This window comes from Chelonia mydas, chromosome 2 (genome assembly GCF_015237465.2).
Source record: "Chelonia mydas isolate rCheMyd1 chromosome 2, rCheMyd1.pri.v2, whole genome shotgun sequence".
NCBI lineage: Eukaryota > Metazoa > Chordata > Testudines > Cheloniidae > Chelonia > Chelonia mydas.
In genome coordinates, this window is record NC_057850.1 from 37,384,858 (window position 1) to 37,405,731 (window position 20,874).

At 43.3% G+C, this 20,874-nt stretch overlaps 1 protein-coding gene across 3 annotated transcripts; it reads left to right on the plus strand.

Moving 5' to 3' along the window:
- Positions 1–3,599: 3,599 nt before the first annotated feature.
- On the plus strand, positions 3,600–14,965 carry ZNF706 (zinc finger protein 706). Of its 3 annotated transcripts, XR_006288404.1 has the most exons (5): positions 3,600–4,254; positions 8,209–8,345; positions 9,673–9,780; positions 12,499–12,557; positions 13,149–14,965. XR_006288404.1 is itself a non-coding variant. In XM_043539263.1 (4 exons), the coding sequence occupies exons 2-3, from the start codon at positions 8,211–8,213 to the stop codon at positions 9,766–9,768; spliced, it is 231 nt and encodes a 76-aa protein (XP_043395198.1). In that variant the 5' UTR covers positions 3,600–4,254; positions 8,209–8,210; the 3' UTR covers positions 9,769–9,780; positions 12,499–14,965. The 3 variants fall into 3 exon arrangements, 2 of the variants coding, with proteins under 2 accessions (XP_043395198.1, XP_037748115.1); XM_043539263.1 differs by having other exon boundaries at positions 12,499–14,965; XM_037892187.2 differs by lacking the exons at positions 12,499–12,557; positions 13,149–14,965 and adding an exon at positions 10,445–10,750.
- Positions 14,966–20,874: the final 5,909 nt, after the last annotated feature.

Consider the following 20,874-nt stretch of genomic DNA (forward strand, 5'->3'; position numbering starts at 1 on the left):
CTCAGTTTAACACTACTTAGCACAAGGCATTCAGACATATCCATAGTAAAACCAAATTAAAGTTTAGCAGAGCTTGAGATAGAAATTCAAAATAAAGACAAGTAAAATAATTTGGAAATATAAGTTTCCAGGTAAAATAAAGCTGTAGCCTATACTGTCTTAAGCAGGAGAGTGATTTGTCAATAAGTATCTCACCTAAATCAGTTCTAAACAGCACTTGTCCACTTGAGGAAGCTGGGATCCACCATTCATGAGACAATCCTCACCAGAAGAGTGACTCTTCTGTTATGGATGGCCACCTCAACCTTTTACAGAGAGGGATTATTGTCCTTCAACCAGGAGTCCCCTATTCAGAGGCTTAGTGGGGTTCTTTTGTCTTTATAAATGCCGAAGCCTGCATCTGGCCCAGACTGTCAACAAACTGGCTCAGTCAACAGATGTCTGTTCTCACATTGATTGGGTCAGCCCTCAGGTGACAGATTTCACTTCCAGCAGAATATCCTACATAACTTAAATTGCTTCCCATACAACTATGCTTCTCATACACCATGATGATGAGCTAGTTCTTATCTTTTGGCAGAGACCCCATATGACACCTGCCCTTCAGTGAAATATTAAGATGGTCAGACACAGGGGTGATGTACTGTCTGTGTCACACTGAGCTTTTGCTAGGAGACTAAGTTAGTTGAGTTCCGTTCCAGCAATTTAGAGGAAAGACTGTCTAACGTAGCTTGCTGTGAAGCACAAGGTTAGATGAGATTTTGTGTGTGTACACAGTCTGTTTTAAAGCTCTCTAATGCTTTGTTCTAACTGCTAACTACAACCTTTAAGAAGGCTGGTTGTGAGTCTCACTGGGCACCAGTTCCTAAAGCAAAGAAACAGGTGCCTGAAATCTTATTGTCCCTGCAGAATGACAGGCAGTTGGTGTAGAGGGGCAGCATACGAGCACCTGATCCAGGAGTGGAAGAGACTCAGGGTGAAATCTTACAATAAGGGCAAAAGGCCTGGCACCTGAGCTGAGTGCCTAGAAAAGGAACAGAGGTGCAGCTAGCCCCACAACTGATTGGGACTTCGTAATTCTTTACTGTTGTTACATAATCATCCCCACTACCTCAGGTGAGCAGATGCCTTTCCCAATCTGCTCTAAAACAAAGCCCAGAGAGCCAAAAACTCACCACCACCCCCTATCCTGGCTGGGGTTTAGTTTTATTAACTAAGAAATCCACGCAGCGCAGTCATATGAAACTTGCTCTAAGCTTGGTTGATCTTAGGGTTAATTACTTTAGGATAGTTCAGTCCACTGCTTTAATCATTTCCATAGATAGCCACTCCCACACCTCTGGGTGGGGCAATAAGCCACCTCCAGTGGTGAGTCAGTAAAACACTTGCTTCATGATCACCTTCTGCTTACTGAGAACCCCACCTTGTTAGCATAGTCAGAGATACTAGCATAATAGGACTTTGGGGCTCCAAGTTCATGAACTGCAGTGCAAAGGTGGGCTCCTATAGAGTCCTAATTAAGTGAAACCGAACAGCAGCAGAACCTGAAGAGAGGGGTTGAAATCTCCAGTTATGATGTTCAGTGCCTAGACACTAAGTAATGAGTACACCCGTGATAATTACATAATGTTTGGAGTGTTGCCATGGTATAGTGTTTTGGTGTTGCCACTTTTGACAAAAGTAATCAGTCAAAACCAAGCATGTTAGACTGGATATGCCTTTTGCTGATGACATACCTTACGTTTTGCCACCAGGGATGTTGTTGCATCCAGGCCCCAGTTCTACTTAAACACTTGTTAAGTATGAGAAGTACGCCACAAGGCTCCCCTACAATTGCTGAGCCTGTAACACTTGAGGAGCCCCATTAAAACTAGCAGCTACAAGAACATACACTGAAATGTTCATAAGCTTTCAGCTCAGAAAGGACCATTATGATCATCTAGCATGACCTCCTGCATAATGCCAGCCATAGAACTATCCCCAGTAGTTTCTACATCAAGCCCAATATTTGCATGGCTTAGGGTTGCCAACTTTCTAATCACACAAAACCGAACACCCTTCTCCAAGGCCCTGCCCCTGCCCTACCCTGCCCCCGGCGCTCGTTCTCCCCCACCCTCACTCATTCGTTCATTTTCACTGGGCTGGGGCAAGGTGTTGGGGTACGGGAGGGGGTGAGGGCTCCAGGGTAGGCCAGAAATGAGGGGTTCAGGGTGCAGGGGGTTGGGGTACAAGAGAGGGTACAGGTTCTGGGCTGGGGGTGCAGGTTCCAGGGTGGGGGGTTTGGGGTGCAGGAGGGGGCTCTAGGCTGGGCGGTGGAGCCAAGGGGTTCGGAGTGTGGGAAGGGGCTCCAGACTGGGGCAGGAGGTTGCCGTGTGGAAGGGGGTATGGGCTCTGGGCTGAGAGTGCAGGTTCCAAGGTATAGCCAGAAATGAGGGGTTCAGGGTGTGGGAGGGGGCTCTGGGCTTGGGCACAGGGTTGGAGTATGGGATGCAGGCTCTGGGAGGGAGTTTGGGTGTGGGAAGGGGCTGGGGCAGGGGTGCAGGCTCTGGGACGGAGTTTGGGTCCAAGCTGGGGCAGGGGATTGGGTTGTGGGAGGAGGTGCAGGGAGCAGGCTCCAGGCAGGGCTTATCTCAGGCAGCTCCCGGAAGTGGCAACATGTTCTTTGGCTCTGGGCAGAGGTATGGCCAGGCAGCTCTGCACAGCGTGCACTGCCTCCACCCGCATGCACCTCCCCGGTGGCTCTCACTGGCCGTGGTTCCCAGCCTCCACATTTATTTGACAAATAAAACTTGCAGAATTTTAAAATATCACGTGCATAATTTTTAATTGTTTTGGCACAGGATGCCCTCAGGAGTCTTTATCTGTGTTTGTACAGTGCTAGCACAGCGGAGCCCTAATCCATACTGGAGTCTGAGCACTATAATTTATGGCACCTTAGAGACTAACCAATTTATTTGAGCATAAGCTTTCGTGAGCTACAGCTCACTTCATCGGATGCATACAATATGCATCCGATGAAGTGAACTGTAGCTCACGAAAGCTTGTGCTCAAATAAATTGGTTAGTCTCTAAGGTGCCACAAGTCCTCCTTTTCTTTTTGCGAATACAGACTAACACGGCTGTTACTCGGAAACTACAATTTATGGCTCTTCTGCTTTGTCAGAGTCTCCGGGCAACTCTGGTTTCATTTGCAATTGACTTACTGGTTTGGGAGGCGCTATTAGCGAGACAGGCACTATGTGAAAGGGGTAGCTTAATCCTTGAGTCCCAGTGTCTTTGTGCTTCAAGGGATCCCTCTGTGCGCCTGTCTCAGTTTACCGGCAGCGCACAACAGACCACGGCACCAGTGCCCTTCAAACCAGCACTAGTGGAGCTGCGGAGATTTCCCTCAAATCCTTAATGTAGATGCAGCCAGTATGTCTTGACGGGGAAATGAAGTGGCCTCTATTCAAAGCGCTGCTAAGGGTGGTTTGAGCTCAACAATCTGCACGTGGACAGCTGACAAAGGGGACGGAGGATATGGTAGCGCAGCAGGAGCGGGAACAGGGGCTCGAGTTAGGAGGGTTCCCATGCTCGGGAATTCCCTTCCTTGTGTCCCGTTCTCATCGCGGATTTTGTTGGGGGAGGAGGGGGTTTAGTAGGTGGTTGAAAGTTTAGGGCCGGGGAACCGACCCCCGACTCCGTCCCCACGTGACTCGGCAGAGGGCTCTCCCCTCACTCCCTCAAACACCCGACGGGAGGCCAGGCCCCGACGCCCCCGTTTGCTCAATGAACGCCCAGAGGGGCGGGATTGTCAGGCCCACTCCCCGCACGCCCAGGCGGGACGCTCTGCGGCACTGCCCGTCCTGCCCGCCCGCCAGCGGGTGGATTTCTCCCCACGCCCACGGCGAGCCGATGTGGGGGGGGACGGGCAGAGGCAGACGGCCCCGGCTCCTCCCGGGGGCGGGAGGCTGCCGCATCCGGGCACCGCGGGAGGTTCTGCGGCGACGCCCCCTGTTCCTGTGGAGGCCCCGCTCCCTTCCCTGCGTTATGTAAGAGGGCGGCGCCGCCATTGGCCGGCGGGATCGGGGCGGCCGGGACCTGCCGGCGTGGGGGAGAGGAGGCGGCGGCGGCGGCGCGCGTGCGCAGTTGGCGGGGCGCTGACTCCTCCATCCTCCTCTTGGGCAGGCGGCGGCCGCGGCTGCTGCGGGGGCCGCACGGAGCCTTTTCCACTGCTCGCTCGCTCGCGCCCGGGCCGGCCGGCCGGCTAGTCCGGGTAAGCGGGGACCTGGCTGGGCAGGGCGCTGCTGTCGGTGGGAGCCGGACCCTTCCCCCGGGCACGAGGGCCGGGGAGGCCCGCAGGCGGCGAGCGGGCCGGGGCTGGCGCTGGCCCCGGGGTGAGGGCGTCTCGTCGGGCCGGGGCCTGCGCCTGGCGGGGGTGGGTGGCCGCGGTCGCTCTCTGCCGGGAGGGCGAGGCCTGAGGTGGTGTCTGGGGGGTATTCCCCGGGACGGCGCCAGGCCTGGCCGGGCCCTGAGGGCTGGGGGAGGCGGCGGCGGCTAACTGCGCACGGGGACGGCGGGGGGAGTTTCTCCCGGGAGAGGAAAGCGGCGGTGCCCGCACGCTGCATTCACGGTGGCTGGACGGTGTCGAAACCTGGCCCTGCAGGTGGACTCCGCGCTCCCGGTCCCTGCCCGCCTGGGCCCCGCGGTCAGGGAGGGCGGCTGAGCGCTGAGTTGTCCCTGTGCCCACGGGCTCCCCTCCCGGCTCGTCCCTTGCAGTCCCGTCCCGGGGGGCTGCGCTCGCTGCTTGGAGCCCGGCAGCCGCTGGCTTCTCCCCGGCCCTCGACTCTTCAGGGTCACCCGGAAGGGGTTGAGGTGCTTGTACGCTGTGCTCCGAGCCGGACTGAATTCTCCGTCTCCAACCAGGCTGCTGCCTGAGGTTGGTTCTGCTTCATCGCAAAGGGTTTGAGCCTAGGGCCCTTGGCGATCTTGCTGGAAACGAAACTGGACAATTTTAACCTATTTGTAGCCTCTGAAAGTTTCAGAGGAAGCAGCTGCTCCTGTCCAGTCTCAGGATATGAACATTCTGCTTCTGGTTTGACTTTCCGGTTTTGGTGACTTGTAATCCTTGTTGTTTTACACGAAAACAACTTCGTATGAGGTGTATTGCAATACCATGGGCGTCAACTGAGTTGTGCTATTTAGCATTTGTATCTTCTAACTTAACTGGGACGGCTTTAATGTTAAGAATCTCTAACAAGCTTTTTAAAGTTTCTTGTATGTCCTGTCATGCAAGTCTGTATTAAATCAAGGTTTTGGGTCAGTTTGCTAGGTTCTTGAAGGGTGTTTCTGTGCTTAAGAAAAAAGGAAAGTTATCATAGTATGTTACTTTAACTCTGACATGTGGAATTGGATTTGTTGTGGCTGAATGTAATTGTTTTAAGCAAACTCTGAAAGTGACAGCATTGTAGTATTCCAAGAGAGTTAGAAATATTTAGCTTGCCACTACACTTAATGTTCAAATTCCGCATATTGGAATTACGCTGTGTAATTTACAGTACTTTAAAACTAAAAGTCTGCCTGGGCCAAATCTGAAAGCCCCATAATTTTCAAAGAAATGCTTTTTTTAGTTAACTAGATAAAAGTAACATCTCCATACTTATGGGCAACCTCAATATAATGAGTCAGTGTGTGCTTGTCTAGTGGCTTTTTTAGCAAACTAATATCAAGGTACTAACTAAAACATATTGTAACACTTTATAATTGGGGTGCAACTGTTAGGAGAAATAACTGAGATTACTAAAACCCACTGTTTCCCACATCTGGATGTTTTTGTTTAAAAGGAATTTTAGTCTCTTCCTATCCTTTGTTTTAAAACAATCTTGACACTAGTATAGAGCAGAATTTAGATTAATGAAGTCTTCTATAATTTCCTAGTTAATTTAAAAGATTTTTATAGTTAACTGAATGTTTAATCTCCCTTGCTTTTGAAACAGGAAGTACACATTCTTCAGTGTTCTCTACATAAATAGTCTGAGGCCCTTGCTGGGATTACTCCTGAGGGAATTCTGCACCAAAACATTTACAATTTCTCACACACTATTTTAAAATTCTGAAAATTTTATTTGTCAGTAAATGTGGAGGTTCCATCATGGCAGTGGGGGGCACAGGCCACTGGCTGCATGGAGGTGGGAGATCACCCTTCACTTGGCAGTGGGGCTGCAGCCCAACCCTGACACAGTGCAAGGGCTGGATCTGTCCCAGAAACACCCTTGGGCCCTGCCCTTCCACACCAGATATGGGCAGGCAGGCTCTGTCCAGTAGGTTCCAAGTGTGGAGGGACTTGGTGTGGGGTGAGAGGGTTCTAGGTGGGACAATCTGCGTGTGGGCAGCTCAGTGGGAGGGTCTGGGTGCCGGGGTGGGTCTCAGCGAGGGGAACCTCAGGATGCAGGGGGTAGGAGGTGGGGGAGAGGGTTCAGGTGCCAGACGTTCTGGGTGTGTGGGGGGATGCAGGGGGTGAGGCTTCGGGGGGAGGGAGGGTCTGGGTATGGGGGCTCTGGGCAGATGGGGGAGCAGGGGAAGGGCAGTGCGGAGCTTCCTGCAGCCATGGGGAGGTTTCTGAGGGTGGGTCTGACCTGGCCCCGTCCGCTCCTTGCAGGGAAAGAGAAAATCCAGTCCTTGCCCAGTCGGGACTAGCAGCTGAGCCCAGCACAGGGTAGGAGCCACTGGCCAGGGTGTCCCTATCTCCCGCACCCCCCACACACGCTGTGGTGATTTACTTCACTGCTGGCTGCTCTGGGCACCCAAAATGACACGCCCACAGTTCTGGGGAGGGGTGCATGACCGCTCTTGGGGCTTCCCTTTGCTTCACTGTCAAAATCTTTTTTTCTGCAGGAGACATGAGTGGCACAGAATTCCCTCAGGAGTATAGCATGTATCAGTGTAATGTTAGCTTCAATTGAAACCACTAATAGTGAAACTGTGACAGGTATTTCTAACATCCTGAAAACTCATTGCTAATATAGTGTTTGTTTATTGCAATAAAATCACTGTAGCTTTTCTTTAAATAGTTTTGGTACAGAAATAGTTAAAACAAGCTCCTTAGATTTTTAAACAAAAATCTGTTTCATGGAAGTTGTTGAACATAAACCTATTGCATTTCTGTATCTTCTTTGTAAGAAAACTTGCATGGAATTTTCACTTCATGCTTTTTTCGTTCACCTTCTGACTTCATAATCCTTTTTTACAGTTGGTAGCTATAGAATAACATGGACTGTAAAAACTTTAGGGCAGGGACTGTCTTTTTATATTCATATAGTGACTAGCACTATGGGAGTGGGTTTCCAGGTACCTCTGCAATACAAATAACCATCAGATTTAAAAACAAAAAAACAAAACTTTAGATGAGGAATTAGCAACTAGAGTAGAAATTTGGAAGCAAGTTTTCCATGAAACATTCCCTGCTCCACTATATAGACTGTCCATTAATCCTATTCCCATGTCTCATAGACATCCTTTCCCTGATGGTGGATGACTTCAGTCCCTGAGGGCAGCTCCTGTCTCCTCCTCTTGTTATTCTGTATGTAGTAGTGGCTTCTGATGGAGGCAGCTAGCCTGGCTCCCTTGGATCTGATTTTATAGTCCTGTGCTCCTTGTAAGGAAGAGCCTGGACACCTGTAAAACAGCTTGCATTAGGGAGAGGCAGCACCATTTACCCAGCTTTCCACAGACCCCTAGCAAGTGCTCCATAGAAACCAGTGATCCATGGACAACAGCTCAGTAATCACTGTCTTGATACCTATGGCCCAATTCAGGTTTCATTTGGAAATGTTTAGGGCTTTATTGCTTAGAAAATCAATTGATTAAACCAAAGTGAGATCTTTAAATCAGAATTTCTTTACCTGGGCAGGAATTAGAAAATAAGTGCATATAAAAGGAAACAAATTGGTTTTACTGTTTATCCACTGAAAATACCTCTCTAAAAGATGGGCTTTGAAGTGTCATTTAGGAGGAAGCTTTAGAATGGAACCTACTAACCACTTTTCATTTAAAAAGTACAGAGGTATCTATGCAAGGAACCTGAACAGAGATGTCCACTTGTCTGCCTCATGTGAATTGAGTAGGCCATATGGAGAGAGCATATGACTCCCTGCTCATAAGGATACCTTCTGAGTTGGTAGCCACAACAGTCTCTTTCTCACTTAGACTAAACATCCTTCTTTGTTTGTAGATATGGCTCGTGGACAGCAGAAGATTCAGTCGCAGCAGAAAAATGCCAAAAAGCAAGCTGGACAGAAAAAGAAACAAGGACATGATCAGAAGGCTGCAGCCAAGGCTGCCTTAATATATACCTGCACTGTCTGTAGGGTAAGGGGGAGCAGAGACAAAGCATTACAGTGGGCAACTCTTCCAGCCTAGAGTAGGACTTTTATAGGAAGAAGTTGTAGAAACCACAACATAAATATTTCAGTGGTAATAGTGGGTTAACTGACTAGTTGCTCCAGGCATATTTGTAGTTTGTGCATATAATATGAAACCCTATTACTTTGGGCTCTAGATATAACCTTAGCTACATAGACAGCTGAGAAAGAGGGAAGATGGCTTCCTGTGGCTACATAAAAGATCAGCACTTTGTAGACCAATGGTTCCAGACTGCTTAATTGCAAGTTTTCATGTTTGCAGTTGGTATATAGTACACGGCTTCTCTAGAGGTCTGAGATCACTTTTCTGTTGTGTATTTTACTTCATCTTTAAATGAAAAGATGCTCCTGCCTTGCCATCATTGGTAGCTGATACTGTTGAGCATGATGCTAAGAGCTGTAGCCAGGGTTTAATAAATAGTTATATATTTCTGCCAGAGTAATTGTCTTGACAAGAGAACCGAAATTTAAGCACCTAATCAGATTCTGACTTTCCTCCTGACTGACTCTCCTGAAGCCTGCCTTTCCTCTTATAGAGTGCATTCATTTAAAGGGCCAGTCCTAGAACAGACCTGTCACTTGTAATAAACTGTAATGGAAAGCTTCCCAATGGAGGACTGCTCACTCAAATGCATGCACCCCCATTCTTTTCTGCAAAATAAGCCAGCTTTCCTACTAATGCAATCAGAAGTTGCAGTCTACACATTTCTAGAAACAATGGGTTGAGAGACTACAAATAACTCTTTGGGCCTCAGTGTACCAGTGAGGCTATAATAAAAATGAATTGGCTTCATAGTTCTATACAAAATAGATATTTATCCTTTGGCTGAGTTTTGAAGGGAGTAGGCTTCCCACCTAATTTATTTGTAAAATCCTAGATTGAATAAACTTGACTTCTGCAAGGAGGTTTCTAATAAAAATGAGCACATATCTTTCAGTGCATTCTTGGCAGGTGGCATAAAACAAATCATTATCACATACATGCTGAAAACAGGAGTTAAAAAGCAGAGGATTGTAGTTAATATAGAGCCAGAGATTCTCTAAAACTAGCATAGTAATGCACAATAGCATCTTGATAGCCTGTCTGCTGGAAGTACTATGGCACTAAGATTGGTGATATAAACATATGTTGCATTCATCAATGAGAAAAGTCAAGCCGTGTGTTGACCTTGGTGAAGAAAATTAAGGTTTGAAATGGGGAGAACAGTTCAGTGTAAAGATTTTACCTAACACTCTTCTGCCATGCATAAAGATAATTTTTTTTTTTAAATCAGACACAAATGCCGGACCCCAAGACCTTCAAACAGCACTTTGAGAGCAAGCATCCTAAGACTCCACTTCCTCCAGAATTGGCTGATGTTCAGGCATAAAATTGTTTACAGGTCATTACATATACTTTTTTAAAACTAAATCTGAGTTGTACTGTTTATCATCATAATGAATTAGCCTTGTTCACTGGCTATCTGAGAATTACTTCATTTTTCTCCAAAGTGAAAGTTAGCTTGAAACTAAAAACATCCTCAATCACTAAGCATGAGAAGCAATTTAATCATTACTACTGCAGCAGCAGGATGCCTGGCCCTTGATTGGACCACTGATACTAACTTAAAGGAAAAAATACAACCCTAGGTGAGAGTCTTGCCCATGGGGTTGATACAAACTAATGAATGCAAAGTATTATTCATGTATTTAGATTAGAAGCATAAATTATTATAAATACTTTTTCAAAGGATACTTTATTTGCTTCTTGCCATAGAAGACTTAATGAAGTTTAGAGATGTTTAGCACATGACCAAATATTTAGGCTTTGTTACACAACATACAAAAATATACTGTTTGGCATGGGTAGAGAAATTATTTATGAAGACACTAATCTTTTGAGAATATTTGCAGGGTAGCTAAACCAATGCCAGAAAAACCCTATAATCAAAAAGCCTTTGGTTCATAATTCAGTATAATTTTTCATTGATTGGAAGCTAAGCAGTAGTTAGAGCAGTGTTGTGCAACAGTTCAGTTTAACTGAATTCTTGTTTGTTTTTTTTATAGGTGAATTCATGGCACCTATTGACTCGTCTACAGTCAGACCTTACATAACAAATCTGCAGCTGCTTTTCTAACAAACTGTTGATCAGCAAAAATGAAGGGGTTACAGAAACATTCATATTTTTATGCTGTTCCCTCTTGAGCTTCATGCAAAGACAATTCTGTGTAAATGTACAGTTGTGCCCTATTTGGAAATCCTGAAAACCAGTCCATACTTGTTATAAACATTTTTTACAATTGTAATTATACTGATGTTCATATTGTGTAAAATAACTCATTTAATAAAGTAGTATTTTGATTTTTACAATATCACAGGTTAAATGCTTGTAGAAGTTCTGTTTCAACTTTCCACATTATCTGCCTTATAAAATCCTAATGAGGACAAAGTGGAATTCTCTCCATCCTGCCAGAAACTTGAGCAGTTTCATTCCACTGAAAGTAATGTGCATTACAATAAGCTGAGCTAAAGCTAACCTAAGAGGGGAAACTGCTTATGTTTACCTTCCAATGTTCTGCCTACTTGAGGTCAGTTACTAAAATTTAATTTCTTGACTCAAGAGGCATAGCGAACTTCTTAGAAGCTGCATTAGAATCATGGGACTTCCTCCTTTTTTGTTCTGTTTGTTAGGGAGCGTCAGTACTACAAGCCATTTAAAACAGGTCTCCTTTGCTGTAAGGGAACTTGTTCCTTCTATTCATGCACTGGAGAGACTCTTGTTAGACAAGTGAACCTTAAAGTTTGGTAGATGGCTGGCAAAGATGAGACACAATAGAATTTAATATTTCTGGACATGCTTATCTGAATAATGTTCACAAATGCTATATCAAGTTAAAGTAACTCTGCTCTTCATTGTAAAATTCAGTTGGAAAGATTGTAAATGCACATGAGCAGTCAGCCACACGTCTCACCCCTCCGCCCTTCAAAGTCTATGGCTGTCTTAGTAGCAACTTTTTTCAAGAAGTGTGCAAAGTAATCAAACTCTAATGATCTACTTATTTGACAACTAACTTAAAATAAGCCTGTTGGAGCCAAATGACTAACCGGAAGTGATGTAGCTAGTTAAACTTAAATCAGTCCTGACTTACCAACATTACCAGGGAAAATTTTAAGCTTTACCTAAAACCCCTAGATGAGAGCACTTGAGGATAGATTTAACCTTCATAAAATGTATCATGGACTGGATTCTAATCTCAGAGCACAAAGTGGGGGGGGGGGAGGGATTAAAAACTGGTATATTTGAATTGTGCTGGAGGGTCTGTGATATAGTAGGCATCCTAAATATATTTGAGGTGGTACTGCCAAAGAACAGACCTTCTGAAATTGGTTAGACATAGGGGAAATGCTATGAATTGCTGAGAAATTGGTTACAACAAACTGCAGCCACGATAACTAATCTCTTATTTCTGACGGACCAAGTAACCCTTGGTACATGTTGAACACATTCTTTGATTTATTGAAATTCACTTGAAATAAGTGGTATTTTTGGTATATCAAGTCAAATACAGCCTCTTTCTATGTCCACTTACTTTCTCTTTTAATGAATTACTTGTGTCAGGCTAGCCTCCCATACTCTTTACTGTAACATTAAGTTGTATCTCTCTGTAAATGTTCACTTTGGCCTAAAGTTTCATTGTAATATACCCACTCTGACATAATCTGTATACCACTGAACTTTTATAGGTACCCTGTTTGCCTGCTGAAAATAATTTAGTACTGCACTAGTACTTACATTAGAATGTAGCCCTTCATTTTTTCTTAATATTAGAAGTTAATTCAATAACTGCATTCTGACAGCCTGACTCCCACAAGACAAGAAATCTGCCTTTCAACTTGGTGCTGAGGGGTACTTAAATGTTCTGATACTGTAATTTCATCAAAAATAAGATTAATATACCCTGAGCAAAATGTTCCTTACATTGATATTTGGTAGTCTGGTCTTACTCAGGAGAAGGCTCTGAGATGCATCCTTACCCTCCCCTCCTCCTCCTCTTCCCCCCCCCCCCCCCCCAAAAAAAGCCCTAAGCTGAAAGACATGTTTTGTTACTTTAATTTACAGATTGTGTAGCAAACATAGTTAATGAGCAAATAAGGTGACTGGAAAGCGGCATCATACTGGTAAGACAAATTAACATACTTTCATAAGAATTTTGTTGCATTTTGAAAACTGTATAACTACATAACCATCAGTTGAAATCGGTAAAGGCCAGGGTGATCTTCAGTTTTATACACTAATAAACTCCCTTTGTACAGCTGAAATACTGTAACATTTTCTAATAAATTGAACCCAAAAGTATGGGGGGAACGCAGGACTAGTGGGGGAATTGTCCTCATTTAGTACTGTCTGCAAATACTCAAATGTATGGATTTAAAGAGTTGTGCGGGGGGGTAAGGAATAGGGGAGTTTCCTCACGTCTAAACTTGTGGATGGCACCCTGTTAACTCTGGCTAAAAAGACACAATTGTGCATTGTACTGTGTCTGATTAAAGAGCAAGTTAAAAAACCTAAAGTGTAAAATGTGATATTTCCTGCCTGTTAAAAGCAAGTGTTCCTGCATTTTTATTAAATGAATTTGATGCTGGCTGGACAGCTCTAAATCTTGAAGCTATCCAGCTACAAAAAGTAGCTGTGGCAGGGCAAACTTCCCACCTTCATCCTGCAAGTCTGACTTGTCTATGCACGGACTGCTATCTCTTTCTCCCCTTTAGAGACCTACCTCTGAGGATGTTGAAGAATCTGCAACAAAAAAAATCAAGGACATGTAAAAATGTAAAATCATGTAAAAATCAAGGATCTGTAACCTTAACAAAGCAATATTTATGTTTTGTGCAATGTTCTGGCAATCTCTCTTTGGAGACTTCCCCATCTCTTAATTCTCCTGTGAAGCAGAATGCTCTTCACTGCAAGATTGACCAAGAGAGTTAGTTATATTTGAAAGTTACATAGTGATGAAGATCTGGGTTCCTCCAAATTTTACTTTTGTTAAAACATAATGCAATATCACTAAAATCATGTTTAAATAAGATATGTAAATTCTATTTACTACATGAGTCAAGTTCTAATGCTGATTGACAAGTTGCAATGTGTTTATCAATTAAAAGTCAAAGCAAAGTAAAGGGTTGAATGCTGACACCATTTAAATCAGAAAGTTCTGACCAGCAAGCTGACTACTTTGTTAAAGAATACAGAGTAAAGGGTCAACTTGCTTTGTCTACTCAGTTCACTACTGCAAAGTGTTTTTGTACTAGAGCCTCCTGGCTAGTTTACCCATTTAGAACCTTTAAGGCATTCTTGCAATGGCTGTACCTTCAACCAAGTGTTGTAGGCTTCTGATTTCAGGTTTACACATTTAGTGTAATTATTACATATTCAGTGGTATCTCCAGAGAGGTCCCATAATTCAGAAAGAATGTTAAAGGCCCTGTCTATGCAGTAGCTGAAGTTTTGTTAGCAACAGCTGTTTTAAAGTGATCTTGATATGTCTACCTGCATTAATAGATAGCTGTGGGGGTTTTGTATTTAAAAAAAAAAAAACAACCTTGGTGCCCAAAATCATCTTTTAAAACTTTTTGATGGGGTTAAAAGCCCACACACAGCTTTTCAAAAGTGATCAGTGATTTTTTTTTGGATGCCTCCATTTTATGGTGTCGAACCTGAGACATCTTAAATATGGGGTCTGATTTTCAAAAGTGTTGAGCACCTATCCTCTAAAAATAAACCTTTCTTTAAAGATATTTCAAAAACATTAGTCCTTGAAAAACTTGGCTAGTGTGAACATGGCTGAAGTGTCTTCCATGTGCCTAGCTGTCCGTGGTGAGCATGTAAATTATCAAGAATTTTGCTTATGCAGAAGATGATCCTAACTATATTGACTTCTAAATTGGCTAAATGTTAGTTATGATGCCGTATTTCCTAATTTGGTCTTCCAGTCTGGACAGACACACACTCTGCTTAAACCATATTAAAAGCAGGCTCTGACCATGCCTTTTAAAAATGTTTCTAACGTAGCTTGGCCCTGTGCAAGGCAGGGAGCCAACGTATGTTTGATACAGATTTAGCTAGAACAATGTTCAGTTCTCTAAAGGTGGATCTCCGAGCCAGTGTAGAGAGGGCTCTAGCGTCAACACACTGCCCTTGAGGTGGTATCGGGTCTAATAAATCAAGCAGCAGAGCAGTTTACGTGACTGCCCTGCCTCTTTCTCCTTGAATGTTTTTTCCACTGTAAGAGGTATTAAAGCCATAAACACTTTACTATGATAAAAATCTATGGCAAATAAAAAAAAGTCAAAGCTGCGAACTTTCTCACAAAGGTTTAAGATATGCTAAGCATTTACTCTACATGCTGGGTATGGCTAAATTTCAACATACGAGGGAGTGTGGCGTTTGAAAGCATTTGCAGGGCAAGAGAATGCATCCTAGACAAGACTGTTCTAATAAATCTGTTGTGCGTTAAGTAACGGTTATGTACTCTCCAACACTGTATAACACTGATTTGTTCAGAATCTGAATTAAACGTGGTTCTGATTCCATTCTCAGTGTATGTCATTGTGACCATATTTCCTGAAATCCCTCCTCTGGCTTTCAAAGCCCTGCATAACCTTACCTCTTCCTACTTATCCATCCTTCTTTCTTTTCACTTGACACCAGTTCCTTCCACACTAGTGACGCCAGCTTCAATATATCACTTGTCTGTCTCCCCACAGTCATCTGTATGCCTTCATCTATGCCACTCCTTAGGCATGAAATGTCTTTCCTAATTGGTCTCCAGGGCTACTACCTTCTTATGCTGAATCTGCCCCATCACTCCGAGAAAGGTCTAGTTCAACCAGGATGCTTATAGCAAATTAACCAAGTAGTAATGTTACGGTTGAGTGGAAATTAGGGTGTAATTTATATAATAAATGCTAATATCAAGATATGGCCAATCATTACCTTCCCCATTTCGTTTCTGTGTTGTGTGTCTCTCTCTTCTACCCTTTGTCTGAGTTGGGCACAAACCAAGCCTTCCTAAGTGTTTTGTTCAGTGCCTAGTACACGGGGAGAACTACTGGAATATAAATTAATGTTAATTATATACCAACTTATTCTCTGCTTGAAAAGAGTAGGGTTTTCTTTTTTAAATCTCTTTAATTCCCAATGTATCTTAAAATACCAGTTGCTGTTATGTCTCTCTCTCTCTCTCTCACACACACACACGGTGTAATAGTCATTTTATGTTTTTGAATAAAACTTTGAAAAGCATGTTTTACTTTGAGGTATTTATGGATCTTAAGGATGAAAAAAAAATTGGGTATCAGTCTTTAACCAAAAGAATAGTTAATTTGTCTACTGGATAAAGTTTTAAAATGTTTGCTAATTTTGTGTTGGCTTGTGGAGTTCTGTATGCAATTATGATAAATTACTATCTGTATTGTGATAACACTTTAGAGACAAGGGTGCCATTGTGCTCTGTGTTGTAACTTGGATCAGATATCTGGGAATGGGTGCCGTGTAAGAACCTGAATAGAATAACTTCCTTATGAATGGAAGTGTGTTTTCTCTCCGTACAGGATTTGAGGATGGCAAAACTCATCTTAGTTGAGGAAGTTTTTATATTATTAAACTAAGAGTGGTTTTGGTTTGCTGAGTTTCTTTAACTATTTTATAGTATTGTAATACTTAGAGTATAAGTATTTATGGTTTGGTTTCTTTTGTAAATGGATTCTGCTGTACTTGTGTTGGCTCTTGTAAATCAGCCATAAAGAGGGTTTCTTTTGAAGAGAGCTAAGAAATATTTTATCCAATGACATGCCTCCATTGAAGAAATACCATGGTTGTTTTTCACTTAAACAATAGCAATATATAGCTCGCTCTTATATCAAATATAATGTAAATCCTTGTAGGGTTACCTGAAAGACTGTGAACACAGCTTTTCAGTTCTGTATTGAGGAAAACCCTTTAACTTCAGCTAGGGTGTCTCCTAACCTTATGCTGTTTGCTTACATTTCTTCCCAAGTAAGAGTTTGATCTTGCACCACTGAAATCAGTGAGTTTTGTCATTGACTTCAGTAGGCGCAGAGTCAGACTTTAATAATACAGTATTCTCTAAACTCTGTGTTGAAGAGAGAATAACTTTTTGAACCATACATCGAGCAACCAGAATTACTGCATGTATTTAAATGGTTCAGCATTTGATAAACACAGACAGGCAATAGCTCTGATACCCTTGTAAAATTTCCATTCCACCTCTCCCCCAACTACTTTGTCAGATTTCTACGAATTAGATGTAATGTCCTCTATTACAAAGATTAATTCAAGCAAGCTCCTTACCCTGAAGAAGACATGAACTGTCATGTTCATGGTACATAAGAGATAAATAGTTGTGCTAATCCCTAGTTTAATATTTACACAATATTGTATGAAACGTGTCTTGGGAAACTGACCTGAGGACACCCATTCTAAATGAACAAGGGCACATCTGGTATATTTCAGAAGCCATAACTCAAAAGATGGAATAAAGGCTTAGACAATTCCTAAATTTGATTTAACTTAATATTCTCTCACGGACTCACTACATGATTTCACAGGGCCCAAGTGTCATGTGTCCTCCCCTAACCCAGTGAGATCTGATTTGAAATTGGGGATGGTAAGAGTCATAGGAGACAGTGAAATTGTCAAATGCAAAATGGTTAATTGCTAAAAGTGATTTGGTTTAAATTTCTATTTTGAGTTATTGTTAGCCTAGCAATGTTTAGTGAGTTTAAAGAGATGCACACAGTCACATATTTAAACACCTACTAATGGGTTATATTAACTTATTGTTGATTTATTTAAGTTCTGAAATGAAAATAGAACAAGGATGAAGGAATTCCTTTTGGACTTTGTTGCTAGTATGTTTTGCTTGTTTAAAAGTGCCATGCACATATCCTCCCTTAAAACCTCTGTCCTTGTGAACACTAATAAGAAAATACATTTGAAAATCTTGGTCAAAGATTTGTGACCAAAATGACTAGTGATTTTGGATATTCCAGTTCTTGAGCATCCAACCTGAGATACTTCAGAAAGTGGGCATTCAGTACCTTTTTGAAATTCTAGTTCCTTTAACATGTCCCAAGTTGGTCACCCATAATTGCTGATCACTCTTGATAATCTTGGCTTTGTGTTTTCATCATTTTAAACAAACCTACAGCTGTTCCATTTAGCTTATGCTCTGCTCTGCAAATACTTTATATTTGTATTATGAAAGAAAATATTTAGTTTCTTTTTGCAGGGTGTCTAGCACAATGGGGCCCTGATCCCTGACTGGGGCCCATCAGCACTACTGCAATACTAATAAGTATGTGTATTTCCTTTATGTAAAATGTTTGCTTTTAAGCTCTTGTAAGAACTCAGGATTGATCAATAATGATGGCCATGATCTAGTCAAGAGACAAAATAAGTGTGTCTCCAAGAGTTTGTGTGTTTTGTGGCACCCACAAAAGATATTTTTCTTAAGGACAGACACAACAAACACCACCTAAAATTTAATCTTAAGGGAGGCAATCAGAAATGCCAACTAAAGAAACAGTAAAACTGCTATTACCTGGCAAACTCTCTGATATCTTAAGTCATAAAACAAAGTAATAAATATTTGAGCCTGCTTCTCTCTCTCCCTCCCTCCCCCGCCCCCCCTCACCCTCTAAAGACAAGCTTCTGTTTTTAAACTTGCACTCACAGTTCTCTTCTTCAGGTACAAATCTAAAATGAATAAGCAAATTAAATGGCATGCACCAACCAAACATAGCCAAAGATTATAAGTGATTTAATAAATGCTGCGGCAAGCCTAGAGGTGCAGGGGCTATAAACTGCCAAGCCTAGAGGTGCTGGGGCTCAGCCCTGGCCCAAATTAAGTACTGCACTGGTGGCATGGAATTGATATTTCAGAAAACAGACTGAAGAGACAAAGTAAAAAATTCAAATTGAGGCAAAGAGCCATTATTGTCAGTAAAGAAACTTTCAAATATGGTTTGACGAGAATTTGTTTCTAAGTGCGTATCCGTGAATTGAATAAGTTACTGGGAGCAGCCTAGAAAGAAATGTGCCAGTGGAGAACAAACACTGTTAATGTGAATCCAGTCAAACCCCTAAGGATATGGCTACATTGCAATACAACTCCCTCAGCTGACTGTGTCAGCTAACTTGAGCTTGCAGGGCTTGGGTCGCAGGGCTATAAAATTGCAGTGTAGATGTTTGGGCTCCAGCTAAAGTCCAGGATCTTGGACCTCATGAGAGAGGAGGGTCCCAAGACCTAGACTCCAGCCTGAGCATCTACATTGCAATCTTATAGCCCTGCAGCCTGAGCCTGAGTCAGCTGACACAGGCCAGCTGCAGGTGTTTGACTACAGTGTAGACATACCCTAAGGGGAGAGTACTCCATCTTCAATGAACTATGAGGAAGAAAATGAATAAAAAATGCTCATTGAAACAGATTTAAGTTCAGAGGAGAATACAAAAGGACAGGAAGGTGAACCATAAATGTAAACTCAGCCAAAGCAAAGACCAGCAACGGGCACAGGAGCCAGAAAGAATCCTTCCCCAGAACATCTCTACAAGGTGTTACTGATTTCAGACCTCAAGCAGGTTACAGAGTCCTGCTTAGTCACTACAATGAACGAGGTTGCCTTTATTCAGTGCTTAATTTATAACGAAAGAGGTGCTGGGGCCCACGCTGGGCAGCTGAGCGCCAAGCTCTGAAGGAAGCAGCAGCTCAGAAGTAAGGGTGGCATGGCATAGTGTATTGCTGCTCGTACTTCTGTGCTGCTGCTGGTGGCGGCGCTGCCTTCACAGCGGGGTGGCCAGAGTGTTGGCTGCTAACCGGGAGCTTAGAGGTGCCAGAGCTCAGCCCTGGCAAGTCCTGGCCCAAAGTAAGCACTGCCTTTATTGGCTGAAAATTGACTTGAAATTGTGCTCCCTGCAGCATTGGTGTGGTGAGCCCTTGTCCGGCTTTCCAAAGGAAAAGGTGTTCTTGCCTTCTTTAAGGGAGGCTTTCCCTTACCATGGGCAGTGGGGGGGATGGGGAGATGTTTACAGAGATGGAGCAGGAAGGAGCTGGAACAGGTCAGGGGCAGGGCACTGTCCTTCCTGCTAACCAGAAGAGTATATGGGGGTTTTTATACCTCGTGCACTTCTGGAAAATCCCTCTTTTACCTGGATCGGGCTAGAGGCTGTCACCCATGAAAACTGTAAAAGGACCAGGTATCCTCATGACTCACTGTGGGTGTTATGCTAGTCGCCCTTTTCTTTGGGAGATGGGAAAGAATTTTTTCCTCACTGCTAGGTTGACCGAGGTGGGGTGGGTTTTTTCCCTTTTCCCACAGCAAGTCTGGGACCTGGAGAGGTGTAACAGGCAGGTTAGTATGTAAAACCCATGGCAGATGTCCAGTGCAGGAACTTGTTGGGAAGAGATATTGTTATTGGATCAAATTAATTGGAAAAGGATTTCAAGGAAAGCATTCCTTCAGGGGTCTCCTATCTCTGATCCAGTTAATGAAAGAGATGAGCTTACACAGAGCTGTTCTTCAATGTACTCAGAGCATCACAGGTAAATAAGAACATAAGAATGGCTGTACTGGGTCAGACCAAAGGTCCATCCAGCCCAGTATCCTGTCTACCGACTGTGACCAATGCCAGGTGCCCCAGAGGGAGTGAACCTAACAGGTAATGATCTAGTGATCTCTCTCCTGCCATCCATCTCCACTCTCTGACAAACAGAGTCTAGGGACACCATTCCTTACCCATCCTGGCTAATAGCCATTAATGGACTTAACCTCCATGAATTTATCTAGTTCTCTTTTAAACCCTGTTATAGTCCTAGCCTTCACAACCTCCTCAGGCAAGGAGTTCCACAGGTTGACTGTGCGCTGAGTGAAGAAGAACTTCCTATCATTTGTTTTAAACCTGTTACCCATTAATTTTATTTGGTGGCCCCTAGTTCTTATGGGAACAAGTAAATAACTTTTCCTTATTCACTTTCTCCACACCACTCATGATTTTATATACCTCTATCATATCCCCCCGTCTCCTCTTTTCCAAGCTGAAAAGTCCTAGCCTCTTTAATTTCTCCTCATATGGGACCCGTTCCAAACCCCTAATCATTTTAGTTGCCCTTTTCTGAACCTTTTCTAATGCCTGTATATCTTTTTTGAGATGAGGGGACCACATCTGTACACAGCATTCAAGATGTGGGTGTATCATCGATTTATATAAGGGCAATAAGATATTCTCCATCTTATTCTCTAGCCCTTCTTTAATAATTCCTAACATCCTGTTTGCTTTTTTGACTGCGCTGTACACTGCATGGACGTCTTCAGAGAACTATCCAAGATGACTCCAAGATCTTTCTCCTGATTAGTTGTAGCTAAATTAGCCCCCATCATATTGTATGTATAGTTGGGGTTATTTTTTCCAATGTGTACTA